General features: G+C 46.8%; 1 protein-coding gene across 3 annotated transcripts in view; it reads right to left on the bottom strand.

Annotated features, from left to right (window-relative positions):
• Positions 1-685: 685 nt before the first annotated feature.
• The window catches only part of Ca12 (carbonic anhydrase 12), a 49,723-nt gene continuing 29,800 nt past the window's right edge, over positions 686-20,608 (bottom strand). For all 3 annotated transcript variants that reach the window (XM_063243548.1, XM_013145571.3, XM_063243549.1), the window contains 9 exons: positions 19,638-19,817; positions 18,729-18,874; positions 15,319-15,414; positions 14,524-14,587; positions 14,124-14,281; positions 12,888-13,014; positions 4,007-4,036; positions 3,105-3,192; positions 686-2,384 (listed from right to left, as the gene is read on the bottom strand). In XM_063243548.1, the coding sequence (XP_063099618.1) occupies positions 2,312-2,384; positions 3,105-3,192; positions 4,007-4,036; positions 12,888-13,014; positions 14,124-14,281; positions 14,524-14,587; positions 15,319-15,414; positions 18,729-18,874; positions 19,638-19,817 (962 nt within the window). In that variant the 3' untranslated portion in view covers positions 686-2,311. The remainder of the gene's footprint in view (positions 2,385-3,104; positions 3,193-4,006; positions 4,037-12,887; positions 13,015-14,123; positions 14,282-14,523; positions 14,588-15,318; positions 15,415-18,728; positions 18,875-19,637; positions 19,818-20,608) is intronic.

The following is a 20,608-nucleotide window of genomic DNA, read 5'->3' as shown; positions in this document are numbered from 1 at the left end:
AAAGCTCAGCCAAGTGCTGTGTCACCTCCTAGAGCACATTACTCCTAAACAGTTCAGCGATCTCTGTCTGAAGAATGTTAAGTAAAACTTAAGACAGTACTCTGTATAACTAACACCCACAGTGATGGTACCTGCTATAATTGTCACAGGAATGTCTCTTTTAGGACACCAAGATATGACATCTGTCTTAGACAAAAGGTTATATGGAGAATGACAGCATGTTTTGCAAAAGAATCTGAAAGTAGCAGCAACCAAAAGAGACTTGTCACCCATAGTACTCTAGGGAGTGAGAAGAGATACAAGATCTGTCCCTGATGTCACATCCCTTTGGTTTGGAACATCTCCCCCTTTCCCATTGCTTTGAAACCAGATTTACTCTTCAACCCAACTTAGTTAGACCCCACCTCCTCCTGGAGCCTCTCCTTGATAACTTTGGACTTCCCAGCCCTTCTAAAAAGCAGCTGTGTCATTAGGGCTGCACATGTTACAGGATGGTGGGGCTCCATCCTTGGCCAAGTGGCTGAGTCCACCTGTATGTTTTATTTGGGAGCCAGGTTCTAAGACCTAGATGTGTCGGATGGGTTGATTTGTTCTCATTAGTGGTCCCTTGCCATAACAAGGAGCTCCATACTGCTTTGCAGATAGTTACCTTTTAACCTTTACCTCCAAAAGAATCAGACTGATGTGAAAAACATGTTACTTTATTTATAATCTCTTCTGTTTACAGTGTATAGCTTCATTGCAATCATTGTAATAAATATGGAAATGCTAACCAGACCATCAGCACAGTTGCCTCCAATCTGAGCCATGGGCACAGAGGGATGCTGCAGGCCCCCAGCCTGCCCAAGAGGTGGTTAGGAAAGCCCTCAGAGAGTTCCCTGACAGTGGAAGAATTTAGGCTCTGAACTTGAACCAGGATGAAGAAGTCAGCACAAAAAACCCTAGAATGTCAAATAAAGCAACAGATACAGGTTTTTACTGGATGACACAAAATGAAGACACAATCACCTTCATGAGATACAAAGCAAACACTAGAGAAGGCCAAGCTCTGCCCCATGGGCATCCCCAGGCTGTGCCTCCTTGTTGTCCTCTCCACCTGCTGTGTGCATCCCCCAGGAGACTGGAGTTCAAGGTAGCTGCGCTTCCTATACCATGGCTCTGGCTGCCTGCAGCGGTGGCCAGTGTCTGTGAAATAAGAGAGAACCGGAAGCAAACTGGAGCTCAGTGTATGGCAGGATTAGCAGTGTTGATTCTTGAAGCATTCCTTCTGCTGCCCTGGCTTTGTTTCCTCTGGACCATTCAAGCTGGATGCCTGGGCCGTGCTGAGGGGGAGAGAGAGGGAGAGACGCCCCGTTCATCTCCCTGTGTGGCTTCCTTTGTATGACCAGCTCTTAGGCCAATGCAGCAATCTCGATATTCTCTCATCCATGTGTACAGAGTTTTCTGAAAGGCTGTCGCACTGCTCTGGTGTGTTTTGGACTAGTTTCTAATTAGCAGTGTTGGGCCAAAGCCAAGAAAGCATCCCCAGGCCAAGTCTATTTATAAAATGCTTAGAATATGAAACTCAGCTGCAGACAGGAGGGTGGGTTGGGCTTAATAATCAGTTTTTCTCATATTGTGGCCTAACAGACAACTTGTGATTCCAGTGCTGACTCCAAAGTGAGACTTTTCTGGACCATACATGTTGTCTTACTCTCCCTCACCTCTTTTCCTCTCTTTCTGTCTTATCTCCACCAAGAAATGGAACTTGAAATTACCTTTCTTGAAGGTCCAGTCAGGTCTCTGGTCCAAAGGACAGAAGTGTGAAAATGGCCCAATATATTATAAAACATGTCAATTCTAGCAGAAGAAAATCTAAGGAAGTTAACTCCTCTGGTGAAAAAAGTAACTGAGTTTCAAAAGCAGCACCTAAGCAGAGAGTGTGCATCTTTGAGTGTGCACTGCGAAGCTTGGAGAATAAAGAATTTCCAGGATACTTGAAAACATCTCAGGTGAAATCTTGTTGGAAATGTGTCCCAACCACGAACAACCCGCCTGTGGGTGACTCAGAATCCAGACCTTTCAGCCATCTCACAAAGGTAGAGGATCGGTTCAAGGTTCCTGCCTTCTGGTCCAGGAGCTCCTCCCAACCACGGATCATACTATGGATGGCTGTGGCACAAGGGTAGGGGAGGCCTGCAGGCCAGGAGTCTGGAATGTTTGCAGGTTGAGCTCCATAGAACATCTTGAGGAGTTTCAAGTGTCCAGAGAGCCAAGATATATAGTGTTCAAAGCTGGGTGCTTCCTTGGATAGCTAGGAGTTCCCTGAACCTCAGGAGAGAGTCTCAGTCTCCTTCTTGATGGCTGGTTTATAAATGACTCCCTTGTTTTCACCTTTTTTGCTACTGGAACAATAATAAGAGGATATTAGTCTTGTTAGAATGGAGAGAGTAACCGGAGAGTAGCCTGCCTTGGATATGAAACTGAGGGTGTTTTAGAAGTCAGATTCCTGTCTTTGGGACCCTGCTTAGATCTGCTGGTGTTGGGAGGCAGTGTCGGTAGATGGGTCATTAATGAACTCAAACAGAGCTGTTCATTTTGCAACTGTTCTTTTAATACCTGACCATATTACACTTGCATTTTGAAGATCTCATTATAACTGTACTTCACACTTTTGGTTTCATAATTCCCAAAAATGTTTCTATTTTTCCTACCAGGAAAGATAATTATGTTTAGGAAAAGCCAAAAATGACAATAAAACCATGGGCTAAGGGAATTAATAGCTAATATGAGGTTGTAGGTTTCCCCCATTTTCTTTTCTAGATTCACAAAAGAAAAACCAGATGTAAAGATCCTAGCAAGGAGATAGTCTTGCTGATTGCATCCGGTACAAACCCCAAAGCAAGAGGCTTGTCCAAGGTCACACGGATAATAAGCAATAGCAGCAGGGCCAACATCTCCAAGCTGAGCAAAGTGACATTTCCACACTGAGTGTCCTATGTGAAGCAGGCGAGGGCACTGGTGTTTTGGGCACAGCTCTCCTCCTGCAAGGCTGCCTTCCCAGACAGACTGGTCATTAGGGACATGTTAGCCACCCATTTCCATTTGGACCCAAACCAGCTCACCTCTTCTTTCTTCTGAAAAGCCAAATGGCCACTCCCAAGACAATGCAGATGCCAAGGACACCAGCCAGGACCACAGATAGGATGATGCCTGGGAAAGAGGCAGTGGGCACACGTTACATTTTCCCAACCCCTTCCAAACCCACTGCATAAGGTGTGCAGTCGTGTTCTAGCTGCATGATTGTCCCCAGAAAGGTACAGTTTCTCCATGTCTGCTCTCAGATTCTGGACTTTGGCTTAGCAGGTCTTAATGGGGTACTTAACTATGGCCATTTACAAAGTAAAGTGGTTTTCCAGGAGGAATTCTCAAACTTGTACAAGAATCATCTGAAAAGCTTGTTCAAAATGTAGAGGTTTCTGTTTTGGTTATTATTATTACTTTTATTTTTTTGTCTAACTCTCAGAGACTCAGGTTCAATCTGTTTGCCATGGGGCCTAGGAATCTGCATTTTACCAAATGCCTCTAGCTGATGGTGTTGCACATGATCCTTCACAGTTTGAGAAATCCTGAGCTTAGAATAAGAACATATTCTATCTTTGCATCCTGGATCGTCTTTACCATCTTTGTCCTCAAGTTCCTGATCTTTGTTCCCCACTCAACTGACCTCTACCCTGAGTTTAGAAGTGTTTTCAGATACTGTGTTCCCACTATGACCAACAAAAGGTCTCAGACAGGCCATTTGTATGCATGCTATACAGTGATTAGGTCTTTGATTAGAGCAACATTTGATTGGCAATTCATCTTTGAATTAGAGGACAAGACACAGAGGAGGGAGGAGGCCAGGAGCTGGAGTGACAGTAGAGAGAAAGCAGAGAGGATGGGCTGGAAGGATCACAGGCCCAGGTCACACTGAGAATCACCAAGATCACCCAGCTGCAGCATGCATGATCAGCTATCCACATACCCATACTCAGTTCTGCGTCGGTAAGGAGTTCTATTTTAATGAGAGAGGAAAAGATGGGAAATTAGAGTCAAACCATGCTGAATCTGACCAGGCGTTGAGAGAAGCTCTACCTTACCCGTGGCTTATGCAGCCTTTCTGGGCATAGTCACCTTTGGCTCAGATGGCTGCCTGATAGATTAGAGGGAACATCGAGCTAGGGACTCCTACTGTGACGCCTCTTTCCTGTCTCCTTTGCCACAGTGCGCTATTCGCCAGGACAAGACTTCGGTTACTCGCATGTACCAAGAGCCTAGGCCGGGAAGGTGAGAGGCAGTCAGCCTGCTCTGGAGGCTGCTGTCTGCTTCTCTGAAGTCCTCTGCTGTCTTCCTTGGAGAGGATTCTACCACCAGCCTCTTCTCCAGCCCACAGCCACGGCCACGGCCACAGCCATGGCCACGGCCACAGCAGCTCAACTCATGTTGCCTTTTTTGGTGCTTGGCTCCTCCACTATCCCTGCTTCTTGTCTCTTCTCTGTAGAACTAAGAGATGGTGGCTTCTCCATGTGAGTTACTGATGGAGGCACTAGGGAGTCCTCAGTGGGACTGGACTGCTACCCAGCTATCTAAGGATGCACCAGGACAGATCACCCATGAATCCATTTTCTTCAGGGAGCAGAGGAGCACAATCATGAAATCCCCTTGGCCTTCCCCAGCCTACTTCCTTCGGGTTCTTTTGGTTCTTTCCCCTTTTTCTCAGGTCTTCTGTCTAAAGAAAATGTGATGGGGCTGGGGATTTAGCTCAGCAGCATAAGCGCCTGCCTTGCAAGCAGGCAGTCGTGAGTTCGATCCCTGGTACCGATAAAAACGAAAAAAAAAAAAATAATAAAGAAAATGTGATCACACATACCCCCCCCCCCCCGGGTGTTTGCTGATCTCAACAGAAACTGCCTGTGTGCATGTGTATGGGTGCATGTGCACATGTGTGTATTTGGTGGGCAGTTGTTGTAACACACTGGAAACCAGAGTTGTACAGATGATGGCCACCAACCCTGGCAGAAGAGCCTCCACAGCCCTCAAGACTCTGATAGACCTTGGCCAAGTGTGAGATGCCAGCAGAGAGCCAACCTGTGCCTGGGGCCCTGGACACCCTGAGGCAGCACATTTGAGGCTGTAGGATGAAGATTTACTCCCTGCCCACCTCCTGTGCTGTGGCCAGGGTATAGCTGGTTCCCCAGCATCTGTGAACTGTGTCCCTTCCCCACTGTCTTCTTACAATCTCATGTTGAACCCCCAGAGCTTCGCTGATGCAAGGCTGCCCCTTGTGTGTCCCTGGTCTTGCTTTTCTAGGTGTCCCTGGGCTGCTGCAAGGGAAAAAGAGAGAAGGCATGGAGAAAGCTGACCCCAAGGACAGGGTAGGCTGTCCTCCCTGCTCTTGATGGCCACCATCGGCAGCTCATGGCTTCCCAAGTGCCAGATTTCTCCCTACCCAGCCCTGTTCTTGTATCCTGAATGTGAGGCACAGTCTGTGGCTTGGGGAGATGCCAGGGCCAGGTCTCCATCTGCGGGGAGGTTCTCATGTGTGCACAGCTTATGCTCTGCTCTGTGCCTGGCCTGTGGTGCAATTCGGTATCTGGGTTTGCGGCTTTTTAAAAACGGTACCCAAAGAGACTTTGCCCCTTCAGATTGCAAACAAACAAAACCTGGCCATGATTTCTTTTCTAAAGCTCTTTGATGAAATGCACTTTTGTTCTTTGTTCCTAAAACTCCAGAAGCTCCTGGTACCAAACCAGTTCTCACCATACAAAAAACGATTACTAGCACACTTGGCCACTTTGCTAAGCCATCTAAACTGGATGCTATTCCTAACATTGACTTTCATAGTCACCTCATGTATCCTGAGAGCCACCCAGGACTCCAGCAGCTGGGCAGGCCCAGTCCATGCCTGGGCGAGGTGCCTTCATGCCCTTGTCTCAGTTTGCTGAGCAGTCAGTGGAGAGCAAAGCCCCCAAGATGGGCCTTTTCTCCAGAGCATGTGACCCAGCCTGGTGGCTTCTCCAAAGGGAGAGTGGCTTTCACCTCTTGCTGTGAATGGCTCTGTGGTGTTTTTAACTGGAATAGGCCTGAGAGACTACAATATAATTCAGTCCACTGCTATAACCCAAGTGTTTTGCTCCTGGATGGTGGCTTGTCAGGTACAAAATAGGGTCTCCTTGAAAACAGAGAAATACAGCCACACAGCCATGAAGATAAGGAATGCAAGGCCTGACACGGGTGCCTTCAGCACCTGAGACTCAGCAAAAACAAAGCAGCTTGACTAAGGAATACCAGCCAAGGGGTTAGCTTATAGTTCTGTCCCGTCAGGAAGCCTGGGACACTGCCCTTGCCAATCCAGGTGGCACCAACCATCAAGGAAGTGGGCTTCTCTACAGAGAGGGAGCATGCCCATAGGTCCAAGGTCCCACTGGAGGCAAAGCCAGAAACTGCTAACTCAAAGGAGACGAGAAAATCCGCAAGCTGTTCAGAGCACAGGGCAATTCAGAGAAAAGTCAAAGCTGTTTTACAGCAGAGCCTTGGCTGGCTGAGGCCCAGTCTCAGGGCTGCTGTAGTGAACAGGCCTTAAAGATGATCAGAGAATGTGATGTTTGGATTAAACAAAGAAGTGATCCTTTTCTACACAGGGACTAAGGCAGGTTCCACTGAAAAGCACAGACAGGAGACTCTGAGACAGACTGCTCCAGAGGTGGCCCATGACAGCTACTGGCTAAGAACTCAGCAGAAGAGGCATCTATGCTAGATGGTGGCAGAGACATATGCTGAGTTCCCTGCTATCCACAGAGTGCTCAGCTTTGAGTCAGAGCGAGCGGACACATAGAAGGAAATGACACAGACACAGGAGAACTGGACTGTGCATGCCTCGTCCAGTAAGGTAAAGACACCTAGAGGAGGTCAGGAGCTGCTTGCTACCAGAGCTTTGCCACCTGTTCCAGTTCGCGAGCTGCATCTTCCACTGGCATCCGGCTGGCCTGAAGATGCTGGTTACTGCTTTTGAGGTCTCCTGATGCCTCAAGGGTAAACACAGACAAATCCAGCCAGAGGATCAAGCTTCCTTGCATATATCTTGGGGTTCCTGGAACAACCATCTAGTATTTTCTAGCTCTGTTTGCAATGCTACTTGATAACATAATCCTTTTCTTTTCAAAATCCTACTTTTTGGCCAGGCCTGGTGGCTCACACCTGTAATCCCAGTACTCAGAAAGCTGAGGCAGGAGGATCGTTGTGAGTTCGAGACCAGCCTAGGCTACAAAAGTGGGCTCAAGTCCAGCCTGAACTGCATAGAGAGACCTTGTCTCAAAAAAAAAAAAAAAAGTCCTATTTTTTGTAGGCAGCAGGTTACATAGAGATAACATATATGCGATATATGAATTTTCATCAATCTCTAGTCTTATTAAAGAGACCAGGAGAGTTTAGTTTACCAAAGGTTCAATCATGCCAGTCCATGAAATTTAGTTTAAAATGGTATAATTCTTATTCCTGTCCTCTATTGGAAACCATAGAGTTAAGTAACTGCTAGTACCATCTTTGAATAATGCCCTCAGTAACCAGAGCATGACTGTCTTTGCGGATATATTCAACTGGGCAGTTTTCCTTATTAACAGGTATACAACCCAGTCAGGAAATAATTTCTACAAAGAAGTCTACCAAAAAAACCCTGTTAGATTATACACCTGTCTCCCAGATCGCAGGAAGGGAGGCCCAGGGCAGAAAGTCACACTGCTCCAAGGGGCCAAAGTCCTGGGGCAACGGGACAGTTACAGTGACAGCCCTTGGCCCTGTGAGCTCCCTTTTGTGGCCCAAGGCAACCATACTAAAAGAGTGAGAGTGGTAGAACTGGGTCTTCTGCCTCTGTCAAGCCAGCGCCCCAGAAGTGCCAGCTTCCTCACAGACCTCAGAACCAGGCAGGAAGTTCTGATCTTTACAGTTTTTCTTAAACACACGGGCCGATTTAAACAGAACAACATACGGGTTGATTGAGAATACAGCAAGTGAAACTTAAAGCTAAGATTTGACAACTGGCCAGACTCACATCTATATCATTGTTCACAGAAGGCGCTGGGGAACAGGTGGGGGAAGGACTTTCAGCACGTTTGTAATGAGCGTAGGCACAGTGCCAGACATGAAGAGCAAGTGAGGCATCAGTTGTGTCGGGAGCCTGCACAGGGTGTGTAATCTTTCTTTCTTTCCCTCCTTCCTGTTTTTAAGTTATGGTAGGAAATAACTGCTCTGTGGTGCGAGGCACTGTGACAGGAATGCGTAAGTCTGGTCTGGCTGAGACCATCAGTCACCTCCTGGGGGCAGGGAGGACTTCTGAGGACGTGATTAGAGCTGGGTCTTCCAGGTGGAGGAGGGTGAGAGCCACCCCAGATGAAAGGAATAAATGCTGCATGCACTGCATGTGGGAGGTGACTGAGGTCCTTACCAAGGAGAGGGCGCAGCCATCAGCCCAATCCCGCATCCCACTGTCAAGAGATTCTTGAGCACGGCCTGCTCCTCACCAGGGGCTTACCAGCTAAGGTAGGGTTTTCTGTTCCCACAGTGCACAGCTGGGCTGCACTCAGGAAACATGTGGGGTGTTGGAGCAGACTGAGACCCCACTTCTTAATGTATCTGACACCTGCTCCTCGTATTCAGTCCCTGAGCCAGGTTTAGGAATCTGAAGGAAGGACTCCTCTGGTTACTTGGTTGGATGCTTTGGAAAGATCAGTGATACTCTTCCAGCTAATACCTTTTATTTATAAATAAAAAACTTAAGCACAAGGTCAATATCCACAACATGTACATTCTCATCTCAAAATATTAGATAATTAGCCGTCTTAGCGGTAAGATTTCTCTTTCCTTTAAGGTTTTCTAAAACTACGCAGGTCCTTGAGGGTCAAGCAGATACTAACTGTGCTGCTCTACAGTTGGGCCCTATAGGAGGTGACATGCATTTGCTCAGAGCAGGCCTATGAAGACGTGATTATAGAAACCCTGTGGCCTCCTTCTGTCCCACCTGTTCCTCACTGACAAGTTAGAAAAAAGTGCTTGGTAATATTAGTACAGCATTGGGGCTAGGGATTTAGCTCAGTGGCGTAAGCGCCAGCCTTGCAAGCAGGCAGTTGTGAGTTCGATCCCTGGTACCGATAAAAATGAAAAAGACCAAAAAAAAAAAAAAAAATATATATATATATATATTAGTACAGCATTTATGTTTAATGGGCTCTTGTTATTAGCTATTACCATCTAGTGTCACTGGGGAAGAGGCCAGCCTGAAGCACCAATAATCAGTTCAAAGCCCTAAGTGCTGGTCCCTGGGACAAGCATCTGCTTCTGCCACCTTTCCCATTTCGTAGGGCATCTAACTCCTGTGCCACCAGAGGTGGTCCTGAGATGATTGCCCTCTCCAGGAGTCCACTCTAAGGATAAGCTCAGGTCTTCTTTGGAAGAAGCACCTTTTAAGAACTGGAAGAGTATCTAGCATGACTGTCATTTTCCCATAAGAGCAGGCATTTTAACCAAAGGCAACAAGAAACAACCTCCAAGAGAAAACTCCCTACAGAAGGGAGGGCTAAAGGAACGATGAGGGGATTCTGAAGGAAGTTGCTACTTAAGAACCCTCAGGCCGCAGATAAAGGGGTTTGTGTACTCTCCCAAGGTTCTCTTTAATGCCATTTCTCTTAGCCTTAAAAAGTAAAATGGGGAATGAGACATCTTTTGGATTTATTTGTTCTATCTCAGTAACTTCAGTTTTGTCGTTTCAGTTACAATCATCACTTGACTGAAATTTTCATGCCTTATCCTGGCAGGATAAGGAAAAGACCAGGCCAGGTGACATAGGACTACAGAGTTGGTAAAAAACATCTCTTCTGGGCCTAGGTGAGTCATTGAACAACCCTTGGGGCAGTGTATCCCCATGAGGGTTTTTTTTTTCTTTTTTGGGAACAGGATCTCACTATGTATATTTCAGGTTGGCCTTGAACTCACTATGTAGGCCAGGCTGGCTTCAAGCTCACAGCGGCCCTTCTGCCTCTGCTGCCTCAGCCTCCTGAGTGCTAGGATTATGAGTGTGCACCACCACACCTGGCACCGTGGCATCTAATGGGGAGAGGCCAGGAATGCCACTGGATGCAACCACAGTTATCCTTCCTGAACTGTGGGTAGTACCCATGTCAAGAAACTCTTCCTCAGGGCAGAAGGTGGACAACTAGATGTCCACATCTTTGGACAAAAAGCAGGTTCCATATGCTTTTCCAAGCACAGTCTAGGAAGACAGCAGTCAAGTGAAACGATGGATTCCCTGTTGTCCCTATTGTTAAACCTCAGATCTTCACCCCCCCCACAATGTCTCCTAGAGGATTTTCTTTAGCTTACTTTCTTCCTGGCAGAATTTCCTGACTCCATAGCTCCTGTTAACATGCAGAGAAAATCCTAAATAAACCAGGCCCTAATTACAAATATGCCTCAATAAAAGAGTCTACAAATAACCTGAGTCCAAACTGCTCAAGGCTCGTACAGACCAACAGGCTGGCCCGTAAGCCTGAGACAGCATGTTACAGACTGAGACCTGCTCCAAGCTGAGTGTGGGGCCCTGGTGAGCACGCCTAGGCAGATGAGGTTTGTGGCTTCACATCTTGGGCTGCCTCTTCACTGCTCCTGGGGAAGCAGCCATGTTAGCTGCCTGTGTCTTTGGGCAGGAAGAGGAAGGGAAATTCGGGCCAAGTTTCTATAATCAGCATTCAGATGAACAGATTTGCCCTGGACTGCCATGAATTCTCGCTGCAAGAATTCAGCCTAGGCTCATGGAAGCAGGATGTGTGCTCAAGCCATGCAGGGAAGGCCAGCAGCAAAGCTGCACTTGGGCTTTGATCTGGACTTCTAAGCTTTCTGAGTTGAGTGCGAGCTTCTGCTTGAAGCCCTCTTGTTCTACCCAGCCAGACTTGAAGAGATTACCGATGACCTGCTATCACTACCCAGTCTACAACACTGCTTAGATGGGAGCCAGTATAAGAAGATGGCTAATTCCTCCCAAAGCCACAGTCCATCATTAAAGTGAGGGGTTACTGTTGGAGTCATAATCAAGTTCCTGCCCAGTTTCTTCTGATCCTCTGTATCTGCCCTCAATCTCTGTCCCTGCAACATAAAGTTAGGATTGGTACTTGTTAGTGTCCATACCACAGAAGAAAATGAAATGAGGCCTTTAGTCAGGTGTGGTGGTGCATGCCTGGAATCCCAGGATTTGGGAGGTTGAGGCAGGAGGATTGTTGTGAGTTCAAGAGCAGCCTGGGCTACAGAACCTAGTGAGATATTGTGTCAAAAAGACAAAAACAAAACAAAACAACCCAAGGACTCCTAATATTTGTTCCCTTGTTCCCAATGATGTACACAGCTAACTAGCTCAGGAAGCAGAGCTGAAAAACACAAAGCCCTTAAATCACAAGCAAAATTATACCTGATCTACGTGAGAAAAGGCGGAGTTTTGTATTTTTAAATTTTAAGTATTGTACTAGTTCCATTTATACTGTAAATAGTATGTATTTCACTTGGAAGAATGGGACAAAAAAATGCTGTATCCCAAATAGATCACTAAGGAAAGCATTCTGGGTATTTGGATCATTTCTTAGAAAAGAAACTGTTAATTACAGATTCTCAGTGTTAGGAAAGGCCATCATTCATGGATTCAGTTTTCAAACTGAGCTGAGGAAAAGAGTGAAGTGACCTTAACTAGTGCTATCTGGAAAGAACACAAAGATGAGTTCTTGGGCAGTTCTTAATTCAGTACCAACAGAGCAGGACAGAATTCTGACCATGGAAATGGGTCAGCTCAGAGGGCAGGTTTTGAAATCTTCATTGCAAAGGCCTTGGAACTGTCTTCATTACACAGCTAAAATAACTGGTCATAGTTATGATCTCACGTAGTAAAAAAGGAACAACAGCAACGACAACAAAAAGTACACCTGGTTAAGATGAGGACTGCAGATGCTCTGACAAGTAGGTTAATGACTTCATCTTTAAATGTGCACAGCTGGCCCTGCTGGCCCATGAGTGATATAAGAGGATGCAGTGGGACTGGGTGGACCTTACCTGCTTCTGAACACCCAAGATCCCCAAGGCAGAAGAGACCTGTGAGATGGTGAGATGGTGAACTCCAAGGGTGTGAGTCCCTTATCCCTTTCCAGAAGCACGGATGGAGGTCCTGAACAACTAAAATGTTAATGTTCTTCTGGGAGCTATGGATTTAAAGGGAAGAGTGGGCCTTCATAGTGGAGGAATAAACCAAATTATGCTTCATTCAATTTGGAACAGGAATGCATGGGCTTTTATTGAAGCACCAAGCAGATTAGACAAAACGACTGTGAGTGAGGGTGCTTTCAGATCTCTCATGGGCCCTGCTAACTTAGGCCCAGGAGTCAGGATCTTACAAAGGAGCACTGAAGGATGCTAGTGGTAGGTGAATCATCTATGTAAACCCAGGTTGGGTGGCCGCAGCCCTTGATGCCAAGAAAGCCTAGGACGAAAAGCCAGAAGTTTAACCACGTGAGGAGCCTAACATGTGTCATAGGAGACAGATCATCCCTCAGAGCAGAAGTCCCCTAAAACCTCTCTTGCCTGTCTATGGAAGATTCCCAGAGCTAACCAGGGCTCTGACCCACGGGCCCAGAGATCTGGCCTGTGCTTTTCTCTACAAGGGCTCAGGGAAGTGCAGAGCTGTGAAAGGAGACCCTGGTAACAAGCCCCTTACCATACCTTCTGGTTGTGCCCTGGTTCATTAGGCAGCCTTCCAAGGGCACCAGTGCCAGAGTCAGACTCAGTACCACACACACAATCCTGCCATCCCCGGCCACCCACCCTGTCACTGTATCACTCACCTTGTTGGAAGGAGATGTACACCATCCTCTCTTCAAACTTTTGGACTTGTCGGAAGTTGTTGACCATTTCTATGGGGGAAGGGTCACCCATATCTGTGCAGTATAGAGCTGTTTCTAAAGCCAGCAGCTGAAGGGGAATGTAGAAACAAACCCGATATGGACAGACTGATATTCCCAGGGGAAGGACACAAGAGAAGTCCCCTTGGGTGTCTGCCTGGTGGGAGGCAGTGAAAAGTATTAAGTGTTGAGTGCCAGCTCCCAATTATGCCACAGAATCTGCCCCACAGAGGGCCTCTCCCATGAATCTGAATTGGAACCCAGCTCTTAAAAGTAGACAACCCAGGGCTTGTTCTGATGGCCACCAAAGGAGGACAAGGAGAGAGTAAAAGGTTTCCAGGTCGCCTGGCTGTCACCTTCTGGCATTTCACACACCCACAGAGATGATATAATGGGTTTCCAAGGGAGTTGCTGGGTGAAGATGCTCCCTCACGCACATCAGCTCTGGTTCTTCACCTCCTCACTCCTGTCCACCCACCTGCTGCCATTCTAGGTAGAAGCTCATAGTCACGAGCAAGAGCAGCAGTGCCTTCGGTCCCAAGATGGGCATGAGTGGGCAAGGTGGCCCAGCTGCCTCTCCGAGGGGCTGGGTTTCTTCTTCATGCTTGTAGCCATGAAGTACAAGAATGAGCCACTACTTGGAGGCTCTGAAAACCTGACTGTGGCTCTCACGTTTGTCACTAACTGGTGGTGATCCCATGAGCTTCTAACGACCAACTCCTTCATCTGGATCCTGAGAGGTTTAGAGACTCTCACTGGGGCTGAGCTTCTGGGGACACCAACCCCCACTCACTCGCTGCTGTGACCCCAGCACCCTGTTTGGTAAAGGATTTAACCTGATGCAGCATTTATCCCTACAGATAAAGGAACCAGGTTCCCTCCCACCTGGGGAAGCAAGACCATCCAGCTACTTGGGGCTGTCTTTACAAATTCAGCCACACAGTTGAAGGGTCCTTTTAAGGAACCGGAGAGACACATATTCACTTCCCGAGCAGGACTCCAAAGCTCCTCTCTGAGGCTCAGCCTGATATTGCTACAATGTTTTCAGGCACCACTGATAATCAGAGAGGTTCTGAATGGCTGCCAATGGGATTCTAAGCAAAGAAAAGCAGTCATTAACTATGGCCCAATTGATGGTGGGGACCAAGCTACAGCATGTACTCTGGCCTCCGTGTTTACCTGCTCCTGGGAAACCTGCACAGTGTTACGGAAAACCGTCCAGAGCACAGTGGGGCTGCACGGTGGGGTGGTCAGGGACCCCTCGTAGCGGTAGTACTCAGCAGGCTTCTCAGGAAGCAGCTCCTCAATGTTGAAGCCTGGGATGCGTACCTGTTGACCTGGGGGGACATTGAGGGAGGGGCAGGTCATCCTCACTCCCTGTGGCAGCCACACGTGTAGCTGAGGGAGCCCATGTCATGATGCATTCGCCTTTTTCTAGGTCACCCACCTGCAGTCCTGTTGCACACAGTTCAGCAACCCGAGGCCCTTACCTTGGAGAATGCTAGCAGCACCCACCCCTTGTATTGTTGGCGCAGGTGTGACTGCTCTAACATGGAACAGGCATCCAGGGACCCCTCACCTTTATATTTCACATGTTGAAGGTGACTGAAGATCTTGTCATATGATGGATTGAATGAGCCCCTCTGCAACAGAGATTGGGAGGTTGAGCTGGAATAGAACCCTGTAGGCCAAGCCTGGACTGCTAGTTGGTGTCCACAGGGCTGGGCTGGAGGTAACACCATCACCCTGAGGTCCTCTTGGAGGGCCCAGCTGACTTAGGATGACTGTGAGTCATGAAGTCTCTCGGAATTAGTGTAATGGCCTTTCCTTCGTGTGTCAACAGACGTCCTCTTTTCGTGGAAGGTATTCACGTAGGGCTCAGGGTATATGGGGCTAGCATGTCTATCTAACTCTGACCGCTAGGGGGTTCTGAGGTCCCAAAAGCCAAGCCAGAGAAGGAAGTATATTAGGAAATGAAGTATGTGTGGCTTCGTTATGGGTAAAATGAAAGCTAGTCAGAAGTCATCCCATTTGGGGGTTAAAGAAGTCATCCTGGGGTCTCTCTACAAGGTGGGGCTCAGATTCCAGAATTGTAATTGGACCTGGCACCCAATGGAAGACACAGTGATTCCTTTTCTCACAGGGCTTCCCAGCTGGGTGGTTCTATACTCATGCAACAAAAAGCTGAAGATTGGAGCTTGTTTTTCCATGTCACAAAAGACATATCCATATGCATTTCTGCTGCCCAGCCCACATGCTCTGGACAGAGGACACAGCCCATCTTAGCACCAACTCACATGCATAAAACAAAATGCCAAAGCCCAGTCTCATCCCTACTACAAATGTCATGCACATCCCCTTGAACATCTCTTACCTCAAGGAGGACAGCTAGGACGGCAAGACCTCCTGACTGGTTACTGGCGGCGCTGAAGTTAGGATACCGGTCTGAGTTATAATGGACAATGTGCAGCTGCAATGGGAGATAGGAGAAAAGCCACCAGTCATGTGAGCTTTTGCTTCTGAGGAAACTTGAAGCTAGCTGGGAAGAAAGATTGCATTCTTCCCTGCCTCAACAGAAATGCCTCTCCCCTCCTGGTACCCCCAGCATTCCTGTTACCCTCAGTCCTGTCCAAAGTGCAAATGTCACCAGGGCCTTCACTGGCCTTCAAAAGAAATTTTATTAGTAGATAGATGTATACACACACACACACACACACACACACACACACACACACACACAGTGTCTCATGCATTTTTATTGAGGTTTCCCTGAGACTGAAACATTGAGGTTTTTATGACTGTATCTTTTTTTCTTTCGTTCCTTTTTCCATTTATGTATCTGTAAGTAGAATTCAATAATGTTTTTTGATTACAGGGCTACCTTACCCACCTATTGGGTCCCAGAGTCATAGGGTGCCTGTGAATGCTACGTATCCCACAGACATGATTACAGGTGGTTGGATGGGTGGATGGGTAGTTATTCATATTAACCACAAAAAAGCCTAGAAACTTTGGAGCTCTTCTCTCTTCTGATTTTCCTATTTATTCTGGAGCCTGGGGCAAAGTGTGACAGCTTCAAGCTTGGCCTTTGCACTTGATCTGAAAGCACTGGGGTGGAGGTGGGGGGCTGGAAAGCTCCAGGGGTAACTGAAGGATCCACAGGGGATGAACATGTTTATACATTAGAGGGAGCAAGTTACAACATGGCTTTTTAAAGGGTTTCATCAGCCATGTTTGAAGAGGCCACAAAATGAGACTCTTAATATTTACAAAATAAAATTCTCAAATTATTCCTTCTCAGGGCAAAAACAAATTACTTGTCACTATTAAAGTAAGGAAAAGTGAAGTTTTTGAAAATTTTTGGGGTTAAGAAGTCTATCTGGGGATATAGCTCAGCAGCATAGCACCTGCCTGGCAAGTGGGAGGTTGCGAGTTTGATTTCTGGTATAAAAGGAAAATGTCTAGGAACCTGGGCATGGTGGTGCACACCTGTAATCCCAACACTCAAGAAGCTGAAGGCTCACTATGAGTTCGAGCCCAGCCTTGGGCTACATAGTTGAAGGCCAGCCTTAACTACATAGTGAGACATTGTCTCAAAAACATGAAACAACTAACTAACTAACTAACTAACAACAACAAATCCAGGTAAATAAAATATTAAAACCATTGTTGTGACAAATTCTGATGTTTAGCCTGACCTATGGGAGTTTCCTTGGTTTTTTTTTTTTTTTTTTTTTTTTTTTTTTTTGAGACAGGGAGGGTCTCAATGTATATTGTAAGCTGTCTTTGAACTCATTATGTAGCCCAATCTGAGTGTGAACTCATGGTGATCCTCCTACCTCAGCCTCCCCAGTACTGGGATTATAGGTGTGTGCTACCATACCTGGCTAGTCTAATTTAACTCTACAGGTGTTACTGCCTGGCCTTCAAAAAATCTTTATTAGTAGATATATATAACATGCATATATATATACGCATATATATAAAACATGCATTTTTATTGAGGGTCCCCTGAGACTGAAACATTGAGGTTTTTATCACTGTATGTTTTTTTTCATTCCTTTTTTCATTTATGTATCTGTAAATAGAATTCAGTAATGTTTATTGACTACGGTTTAATGTCCCCATTTGAACTTTTAAGTGGCCCTCTCGGATGTTTAAAACTGTATCAAATTATTTCTTCTTTCAAGGAGTCCTCTATTAGAAATTTTTTTTCTTTTTCCTTTTTATCGGTACCGGGGATCAAACTCATGACTGCCTGCTTCCAAGGCAGGTGCTTATGCCACTGAGCTAAACCTCCAGCCCCCTATTAGAAATTTCTTAGTGATCCCTGCTTCACCTCCTTTTGCCCTAAAGGAAACAGCCTGTCACATTGCCCATAGATGTGGCCTGGCATGAATTTGAGACATAGCAGGATTCTAAATGCCTAATATTCCATGGTTCTGGGTCCTTGTTTCTTTTTATTGATGATCTTTGAACTTGTGGCCTTGTCTGAGTACTTTTCTTAATGTATTAAGATAAATGAAAAGGCATTCCCTACTGAGAGATTTAAAAGTCTTCTTTTAAAATCTATCCAGAAGACCCACTATTTTCAGACTTTCTCTAGAGAATCTGCCACTTAGGATCACTCTGATGTCTTGTATCAGCATTATGGTGCTTCTTCACTAGGCTGTTGGTCTAGTGATGTGTCTTAATGGCAGAAGATACAGTGAGTAGAATTATTTTTAAATGGATAAGCCCTGTAACCTACATGCTAACTCCGTTGGTCCTCACAAGAGAAAAAGAAGTCTCAACGCTGCCCTTAGCCTGGAAGAAATTTCAGTTCTTGAGCTTCAGGGAAGGGCCTGCTGTGAACTATGAGACCTTCTGGTAGTGCTGACCTATTGGGCCAGGATCAGGTGCCCTCCATGCTTGTAACCAGACCTGTGCTTAGCCTGAGGCATTAAGCAGTTCAGCAGTTAAAGGAGAATGGTCACCCCAGTGTGTACCATGCACTCCCCTGGCTGATCGACAGCATTTGTCTCCTTTTATTTATTTCCTGGTAAACATTCAGAACCACATATCCAGCTCATTGCTACAGGAGCAACAAAATGGAGCAACTCAGTGCCCTCCTGTCTCATGTGCCTATGGTATGGGGAAAAATTGTTCTGTGTCTCTTCTCTTTTTCTCTAGCATTTTGGGTTGGTGGCTCAGGATGACATGGCAAAGTTCTGTGCTGACATCTCAAAAGACCTCAGTGAGTCTCTGATTGTCATGATGTCTCACACATTACAGTGCCAGTCGTTCCTTAATTTGTGGCCAAGGAGAAGAGTGGCCCTGTATCTGCCATCCCCTGTTCACAGGCATGACTCATGTCTCAGGGGAGAAAAAAATGGGATGGAAAGACATTTGTAACCAGCATGACATGTGAAGAAAGACTGAAGCTGGAGGGAAGTGGTGAATTCTCTGTGGATCAGCATGAGATGCATCAGCCAGGCAAGAGACGAGATCTCCACCGGCACAGAGAGGACGCTGTCTGGAAAGGGAGTACATACATCCCACTGTGCCATTCTGGGAACCCGGCCTTCTCAGTTGCATCACTCAGTGAAAGATAGAGACCAACTCAGCATGTTCTGGGGATGAGAGGCCCAGGGACCCAGCAGATAAACTGTAGGCTGGCCAGAACAGCTGGTATGTGCCAGACTCTGCAAGTAGTACCCCCTCATCTTACCTACTCACCAGCTAGATGGAGGGGCTGCCTGGCCACTCCGTAGGTAGCCTCTACCAAACTCTCTGTCCACTCACCTCAGCAGCGAAGTGCTTCCCACTGATGGTATGTTCAGACCCAAAGGGCTCCTTGCTGTCCCCCCAGTGCAGGTGCAATTGTATGGCGCGGTATCGGTGGGAGTCAAGGCCCTGGATGTACATGTCTGGGTGCAGGTACAGCTTCACTGTGGGGTATAGAGGAGATGCATTCAGAACCCTGGCCAGCAGAGTGCTGTGAGAGGAACTGGGTAGGCAACCTTGCCCAGGCTCCAAACGCAGGGCAGGTGGCTGCAGCGAGGTGTGGACCTGCAGGTCAGAAAGCTGGTTGCTCACCGAGGGCATCCCCGTAGCCCAGAGCAACTCCAGTGGCACCAGCACCTTCACAGTTCTCTTTGGAAAATGAAGCTGTATGTACTACTATTAACTAGGCCATTGATAGATGTGTGTTTACATATCCACGTATCAGAACCCTGAACATGGAGAAAGAACTTCCCAAGCTTTAGAATTCTATAACAACAGCAGCCATAATAATTGATATTTATGAAACACTTATAGTACCCCAGATCCCGACACACTTAATCTCCAGACATCATAGTGCTCATAACTATGTCCATTTTCCAGATGAAAACTCAAGGACATTAAAATTCATGCTCAGAGTCTGATAGATCATAAACGGCAACCAAGATTCAAAATCCAGGTTTTCTTGACGCTAAAGCCTGGGTGCCCCCTCCCCTCCCGGCAGCTGAACTGCATGGTCCTGCAAGTAGTTAAGATAATCGAGAATTCTTTCTTGCGAAGCAGCCAACGGTGCCAGAAATTCCTCCCCCATCCTGAGAGATGTGATCTTTGGCAGCATCACCTCAGCATGCTCAGAGTTCCCCCTACTTAGCTCCTGCTGGCTGCCTCAGGAAGCCAGGGGAAACCCAGAACACCCCTCAGGTGTCTCACCTGAATGGCCATTATTGGTTAGGTTCAGCAGTTCACTGGAAGACACATTGTAACCTTGGAACTCAAGGGGCCCCAGGTTTGCGTTGTACTGAAGGATGTCACTGTGCAGGTCTATGGGAGACTGCAGCAGGCCCCCACAGGATGGGTACTTCTTGGACCAGCTCTTCTCCCCATTAGGACCTGGAAGGAGAGATTCAGGGGCATGGTTTTGTCCCTTTTCTAAAAGGTGTTTCCTCACCTTCTAATTCTACATTCAACACAATTACTGCTTTTCTTTTTTTTTTTTTTTAATTTGTTTTTTGTTTGTTTGTTGTTGTTGTTGTTTGTCTTTTTCCTTTTTATCGGTACCGGGGATCGAACTCATGACTGCCTGCTTGCAAGGCAGGCGCTTATGCCACTGAGCTAAATCTCCAGCCCCCAATTACTGCTTTTCTCCTCTTAATCTTTAGAGCAAACTTTTTCAGACCCAAAGATCCCAGGCTACAGAATCGGGTCCAGCAAATACCTTAGGACCACTTGCCATAAAAGCAATGTGGGGAGTGAAGGAATCTGTTAGCCCTAGAGTTCTCTAGTAGCTCATGCCAGAAACTAGAACTCCCCAAATTGTATTCTGTACACAGTGCATGGACTCCCCACTTGGTGACTGTGGACTTTAGCAATTTATCTTCTGCTTAGTGAGCTCCTAGAGTCATCCAGGAATTGCTCTGAGTCTTGGGGCTGTCAGTTAAACACCACAGGGCCCATGCTCACCCATGCTGGCCTTCTAGGGAATCTACTGGGCTGTGCCTGGCTGCAAAACTGGAGTCTGACTGAATGCAGCTCCTGGTAGGTCTTTCAGGCTGGAGGATTTTCAGATAGGATCTCCCTGACAGGAAAACCTGGAGGCCACTGACTCTATCACATTGAGAGTACAAAACCCAGCCTGATAGGGAAGCTTGAAAAATGTCAGTTATCTGGAAGCACAGAGCTAA

The sequence above is a fragment of the Cavia porcellus genome, unplaced genomic scaffold (assembly GCF_034190915.1).
Source record: "Cavia porcellus strain 051 isolate PalLab524CR breed Dunkin Hartley unplaced genomic scaffold, mCavPor4.1 scaffold_38, whole genome shotgun sequence".
NCBI classification, from domain to species: Eukaryota; Metazoa; Chordata; class Mammalia; order Rodentia; family Caviidae; genus Cavia; species Cavia porcellus.
Note: the sequence above shows the minus strand (reverse complement) of the source record. Positions and strands in the feature narration are given on the sequence as shown.